Genomic DNA, 7,318 nt, shown 5'->3' with positions numbered 1-7,318 from the left:
TTTTTTTTCCTTAACTAGGATTTTAACTTCTTAGGTTTGTCGCATATTTTAAATGGATTATTTCATGTTTTTTCCGTTCAATAAAGCAACTTTCGTTAATACATTGTCAGCATTTTTATCACATCAAATAAAAATATATATTTTTAAATTTTTTAAATGATAAAATAAATAAATCTAAAAAAAATAAAAAAATGAAATCGCTAACAGGACACCCCTAACCAAAGCGGTTGGCCAGCCATAGGTGCCTCCCTTGGGGTGGCAAGGGTGGGTTGCTCACAGCACCACCATGCCTCCCCTTGGGGTCTCATAATAAAATTTTAAAACTATTATTTTAATTTGATGTAACAAAAGTATTAAGGTTACACTAACTAACGTCTTTTTCTTTTATCTTCTCCGATTCTCTTCCTCTACTTTGCTGGAAGGGGCGGAGAATACCACTCTATCCATAACAAGGTTTTATTAGATGAGAAATGCATAGAAGAATCCATTTTAAATTTGCAACAAACCTAAAAGGCTAAAGGGATAATTGTATCACTAGTTATTAGGATTGTCCTAAATTATAAATTGCTCACTGTGATACAAAAAGTTCATGGAGAATTCCTGTGGTAAACTATAATTACGAATTATTCCCTGAATCCGTTTTTCGTCTACCAAGTTAAAAGATTTCGTTAATTTGTCACGTCATATCTAATAGGAAATCGACACGTGGCCACCCCAGGCTAGGAGAGGCCGTGCGCCACCCCCAGACGTGGTTGCGCCACCCCGGTAACCACCCCTTTGCTATTTTCTATTTTTTTTAAAAGAATAAAATAATTTTTAAGTTTTATTTATTTATTTATTTTTTATTGTAATGAATGCGTTTCAATTTCTTATTGGGTATGACGAGACAAACTAATAGAATCTGTTAATTTGGTAAACGAAAAACGAGTTCAAGGAGTGATTCGTAATTATAGTTTACCACATAGACCTTTCATGAACTTTTTGTATTATAGGAAGTGATTTGTAATTTAGTCCAATCCTCAGGACCTATGGTGCAATTATCCAAAGCTAAAATCTAATAAATAAATAAAAGCTCATATCACAAAATGCGCATTTATTCATATATTTACCTTAGATATATTATTTTTTTTAAAAAATACCACCTATTTTCAGCAAAAAGGAAAGGAAAAGAAAGGACCGGATCCAAGTAACCAAACCACTTCAGCCAAGCAGTCCCTCAATATGGCTTATGGAGTCGGTCGGCACTGTTTTTCAGTTACTTTGATGCGCGTGTCCCCAAACCGTTTATGTTCAGTCACCATCAACAATTCTGTGAAGAACTGACTCCGTCACCCGCAAAACATCACCGTCCAAGCTTCCGATGTAGAAAAACAGGCAAATTTGCAAATCAACTGTCATTGCTGGCCGAATTATTTGCCGTAGGTGACACGGTGGAGTTTCCCCCTCCGGGTGAATCAAGGACGGCTCTATTTCCAGTGATTAGGTTTTATCGGCTTAACGTCGCGCCAGGCATTCCACACACGCACTCACCGCGCGTGAAGCGAAATCTTCAGATGAAGCAGAGTGCTTTTTTACGACGCTCCTCTTTATGGAAACTTGTTGAGTTTCATAAAAAATGATTGAATAATGAAGCACGCTATCCAATCATCTGGTGGCAGCGTATAATCAGTCCTGAAAATGAAACGCCACGCAAACTCGAGCCGACCTTAAAACGACCTCGTCTAATAACTATTTCTTTATCCTCCCGAAATTACATAAAGCTCTCTCTTCTTGCTCCACCGACTTTGTTGTTCGTTCAGTTCTCTCACTCTCTCTCTCTCTCTCTCTCTCTCTCTCGCCTGAGCCATCTTTTAGGGTTTTCAGTTCTCAGTTTGTGTTCCCAGGAATATATGTAAACAAATTTGGACGGAAATTGACAAACCTAACTTTCCGTGGGTTTAAAATGCTACTCACTCATGAAACGAACCCAAGCCCTCCCTTCTAATGACTTTCTCCACCAGTGAATGGCTCGATTTCGCCCTCATATTTCGCATTTCTTTCTTCTCTTCACCCTTGTAACCCTCACGAATCCTATCCTCGTTCTCGCGACCACAAACTACGATTCCGACGATGGGGATTTTGATTCCAATCTCTTCCACCAGGACTACTCTCCCCCGGCTCCTCCGCCGCCGCCACCTCACCCACCTTCCGTTTCGTGCGCCGATGACCTCGGAGGCATCGGCTCGCTGGACACCACGTGTCAGATAGTTAAGGACGTGAACCTCACCCGCGACGTGTACATAGCAGGGAAGGGCAGTTTTTACATCCTGCCCGGGGTGAGATTCCATTGTCCAAGTCCCGGTTGTCTTCTAACGGTTAACATTTCTGGTAATTTTAGCCTAGGCATCAATTCATCGATCGTGAGCGGAGCTTTTGAGCTTGCGGCGCACAACGCGAGCTTCCTCAATGGTTCGGTGGTGAACATGACGGGGTTGGCGGGGCAGCCGCCACCAGAGACGAGTGGGACGCCACAGGGAATAAGCGGGGCAGGCGGGGGGCATGGCGGGAGGGGCGCGTGTTGTTTGGTGGACAAGACGAAGCTCCCGGAGGACGTGTGGGGCGGCGACGCCTATTCCTGGTCGTCGCTGCATAAACCATGCAGTTTCGGGAGCCGGGGCGGGACAACAAGCAAGGAGGCCGAGTATGGCGGATTAGGTGGTGGGCGGGTGAAGATGGAGATTGTGGGGTATGTTGTGGTGGAGGGGAGTATTTGGGCCGATGGAGGTGATGGAGGGACCAAAGGTGGAGGTGGCTCTGGCGGCAGCATCTACATCAAGGCTTATAAAATGTATTTAAATCTAACACCCTACTTTTATCTTTGTAGTTATCAATTTTAATTTTTTTGTCCTGTTTCAGTCCATGATAAAATGTTGAGTTGGGGTCATTTGGTTGGCCAGGAAAATGTTGGCAAAGAAATAAGTTATTACTATTGTTAATTCAGAAACATGAGTTTTGGGTCTAGTTGGTTGGTCACAGAATGTGCATAAGTAAAAGAATATTCAACTGATCTTAATAGAAGCATACGCCTTAAATTAGTTGGGTCATTTTAGTTTTCCTGAAACAATTTTAGTGGAAAAAAGAAAAGAAATAAGTTGTTGTGAATCTGGCAAGGCCTTATATTGTTATATGCTTACATCTTCAATGAACAATAAAATTGCTTTTATCTTTTGCCTGAGTTCACTTCATAGATTAAAAACCAAAAAGAAGAAGAAAAAAGCTACTGCTGTGACCGTTTTTTTTTGTTTTGTTTTTGTTTTTGTTTTCCTTCATTTTTCTGTTTCCTCATCAACCAAACCAAGATGACTATTGCTTTTGGGCATTTATGTGAAGGGTGTTGGAGTCTTGTTTCTAAACTAATTTTTACTTGTCATTATTACTCTGGTACTTTTATATGTTATTTTCTTGTACTTTGTTATTTCCTTTTGATACGTTATAGGTGGACTTTGGTTCTGGCATGAAAATCTGTATAATAGCATTAAATGATATTACTTCTGGAGTATAAAGTTGAGATGTAAATTTGAATGACTTGAGTTGATGCTTTTTGGTTTTAAAGTCCTACCAACTGCCCTAGATTATTATTTTTTTCCTTAAATTATTTAGAGGAAGGGAATTGTTGCCATAACCCTGACATTTAAAATAAGCATTTTAAATGGATTGTACCTATCACCGCTCTCTACTATTATTGTAACTTTGTTGGTGGGGAATAAGAATGCAATTATGAAGAGGATTGGGAGACAACTTTTTACTAGGGTCAAGTGAGTTCCATTCATGCTATGGAATTGCTATTTTCCACAACCAGTGGGTAAGTTGTAGGGTATGTGGGATCTATTTCTTCAATGATATTATCCTTACCATGAATAACCTCAGGAAGTGGCACGTCATTGTGGTGGATAGATGTTGTATGTGTAAGAGGAATGGAGAGTCCGTCAACCATCTTTTTTATTGTGATGTGGCTTATGCCATTTGGATTGATTTTTTCAGCTGTTTTGGGGTATGTGTAGACGTGTAGTCAACTTGTATCCTTGTTGGTGGACTTCATGCAGTATGTGTACCTACGTGCCTTTTATGGTGTTTATGGAGGGAAATGAATGATAGAAGTTTTGAGAACCGGGAAAGGACATTGGAGGAGATTAAGTCCTTATTCTTCAAAACTTTGTACCATTAGACCGTTGCTATGTTTCTCCTTTGATGATTAGTTATAGTGATTTCCTTGTCTTTTTACTCATCCTAGTTAGGTGCTTGCTCTTGTATACTTTTTGTGTACTTTTTTTTTTTTTTGATAAGTAAGAAGACTTTATTAATGAAAGCGTAAGGCGCCCCTACGTACATAGGAAGTATACACAGGAACAACTAAAGCTAACCCACAAAAACCCAACAGAAAGAACAAAACCCAAACCCCCGAAATCGAAGAAAAACCCCAAAACAAACTACAATAGAACCCAAGTAAGATACTAAACAACCCACCACCCACCAAAGCACACAAACCTACATCATGTGTGCCTTGCCTTTCCTACTCCTAGAGGGATCTTTCGCAACACCATAATTGATGGAACTATGCAAATTAAGTAGCTCTCTTTTTCTTTTAGACTTTTGGCGCGCAATCATCTTCTCCCGCTGAAAATCTTCTTCCATGGCATCCCTAATTGCCAAGGCCTCCTCCCCAAAAGCCCCTTCCAATGCCCAATCCAAGCTTTTAAGCTTTTAATAATATGTGTCGATTTTAATGATATGTGTCGATTACTTACTAAAAAACGATTTCTTTCTTTTCCCCTTTTCGCCTTCTAATAACTTTATCAGCCTATGTTTGCTCCTATTTCCTTGCCATTTTCTTTCTTTCCTTATTACCATCCCTTCTTACTTTGCTTTCATTTTGTACCTTTCTTGATGTGAAATATTTTTTTTGATAGTGTAATATCATTAAAAGTGCAAAGCGCAACCAAGTACACAAGATTACATAATATATTTTGACTTCTACTCTTTGGTTAAAAAAAAATGAATCACGATTATTTAAAACTTTCCGCGAGAGATTAAATTATTACTGTGTACCATAATTTAGGTACAAATTTCCTTTTTTTATATGTCCCAAAATATTAGTCTAGTATGAAAAGTCAAAGACATTTCTTCTTGATCACTTTCCCATTATGGCCTCTACCATCGCATTGATTACATGTAATGTGATGTATATTGTTTCTCCACTTATAATGTGAAAACAACGAAAAGATTGGAATGTTAATATATTGTGAGTAGGTGTGCAAGCATTTAATCTTTCTTCCTTGAAATGCCTGCTTTCTCAAAGTGGAGAATTTGTACGGATGGGTGAGTACTACAAAGGTAATAGTTATTTTTAATATTGTTGGAATTATGGTTAAATGATTAAATTCCTTATTTCCTATCATCTTAGATGTTGGAACATATGATAATTTATTATGATATTATAGCAGGCGATTTTGAATTTGGACCATAACTTTGTTCTATTTCCTATTTAAAGTTAAACAATATTGCGGGGTACAACTCATTGAACACATAATAGTGAATTGTTTAAATAATTGTTAAGTGATTAATAGGGACCTATGTGGTCAAGCAACAAGGACCCTACCACTTGGTCTCGAATTGATAGATTCTTTGTTTCCCCAGATTGGGAAGCCAGTTTCCTAATTTGATTCATAAGAGGTTACCTAGATTGTGTTCAGATCATTTTCCTTTTCTTCTCGACTGCGGAGACCTTCCCGGAGCCAGAAGATATTTCAAGTTCGAGAACATATGGCTAGAATCAAAGGGTTTTGTAGATAGGGTTAAATTGTGGTGGACCTCTTACCACTTTTAGGGTTCTCCAAGTTTCATTTTGGGTTGCAAACTTAAGGCTTTAAAAGCTGATTTAAGAGCTTGGAATGAGAAAGTGTTTGGCAATATAGGGACAAAGAAACAGCTTTGTTTGGATGATTTACGGGTTCTAGGGGGTTTGGAGGAAGAGAGAGGTTTATATGAGGAGGAGATTACGGGGAAGCTACCGTGATTAATGATTTGGAGATGATAACTCTTTTGGAGGAGGTGAGTTGGAGGCAAAAATCGAGGGCACTGGTTAAGAGAGGGTGACAAGTGCACAAGTTTTTTCATCTAGTGACCAATTCGAATAGAAGGAATAATTTCATAGAGCAACTGGTGGTTAATGGTATGGTTTGTTCAGATTAGGCTGGGATCAGAGAACATATTGTGCAATTCTACAATAGCTTGTTTATCGAATGATATAGTTGGCGGCACTGGTTAGATGTCCTCTCTTTTGAGTCCATTTTGGGGGGTGGGAGGAGGCCGTTTGGTTGGAGATCTTTTGAGGACAATGAGGTCTCTAAGGTGGTGACGGCTCTAAAATTAGATTCTTGCATGACGTATGTGTGGGGATCAAGCCCTCAAGATAGCTTTTTCGGACTTGTATAAGGATGCTGTAGCAGCAGACCATTTAAAGCTTTCTAGTGTCTCACAACTGTGGAGTATTAACTTTTTTTTTTTTTTTTTGAAAGTAAGAGAAATTTTATAAAAGATGAAAGCGTCCATGAGGATACAAGGAGTATACAAAAGGATGCAAAAACAGAGACGAGAAACAAGAAAAAAACACCCACAAAGACCCAACCACAGCAGAAAACCCAAAGCACCCTAACAAAAATTCAAAAACCCTCAATAACTTTACATCACAACAACCCTTTTGCCTCGAGTAGAACCAAGACTCTTAGCATCATAATTGATATCGCACTCAAGGTTAAGAAGTACTCTATTCCCTTTAACCTTAGAAGTGGAGACTGGGACCTCAAGACGTTGTCCCTCAACCACTTGAGCCATGACATCCAAGAAGCCTTTTACGTTCCCCTCAAAGGAAATCCCACAGCTTGAAGGCACAGCAAAGTCGAACACTGTCTCGGGAGAACCTACAACCTCTTTGGAAACACCTTCCCTTGAAGATTTACCCATCTCAGCCGGTAGGGAAGAATGGTTGCGCGGAAGAAGGAACCCACGCAGACAAAAGTTGACCATAGACTCCCTAACTTTTTAAAAGTGGCTTACTATCTCCTACCTCGTTCCTTACCTTATTGTATTAATTCAAAGTGAGATAGGATGGTGAAGATAAGCTTTGTTGGGTTCCTTCGAAGAGAAAGTTTTTTTTTTTTTTTTTTTTTTTTTTTTAAATTAATCAATTATTTTTTTATTTTTATTTTTAGGTAATGAAAGAAATAAATAAAAAGCGTAAGGTGCCCCTAAGCATACAAGAAGTATACAATGGAAACCAAAC

At 38.9% G+C, this 7,318-nt stretch overlaps 1 protein-coding gene across 3 annotated transcripts in view; it reads left to right on the top strand.

The window, feature by feature from the left end:
* Positions 1–1,703: 1,703 nt before the first annotated feature.
* The window catches only part of LOC133870340 (uncharacterized), a 53,915-nt gene continuing 48,300 nt past the window's right edge, over positions 1,704–7,318 (top strand). For 2 of the 3 annotated variants that reach the window (XR_009900700.1, XM_062307436.1), the window contains exon 1: positions 1,704–2,827. Coding sequence is in view for 2 of the 3 variants with exons in the window: in XM_062307436.1 (XP_062163420.1) it covers positions 2,004–2,827 (824 nt within the window). In the remaining variant the exon portion in view is untranslated. The remainder of the gene's footprint in view (positions 2,828–7,318) is intronic. The other variant, XM_062307435.1, reaches the window with a different exon arrangement.

This window comes from Alnus glutinosa, chromosome 6 (genome assembly GCF_958979055.1).
Source record: "Alnus glutinosa chromosome 6, dhAlnGlut1.1, whole genome shotgun sequence".
Classification (NCBI taxonomy): Eukaryota; Viridiplantae; Streptophyta; class Magnoliopsida; order Fagales; family Betulaceae; genus Alnus; species Alnus glutinosa.
Note: the sequence above shows the minus strand (reverse complement) of the source record. Positions and strands in the feature narration are given on the sequence as shown.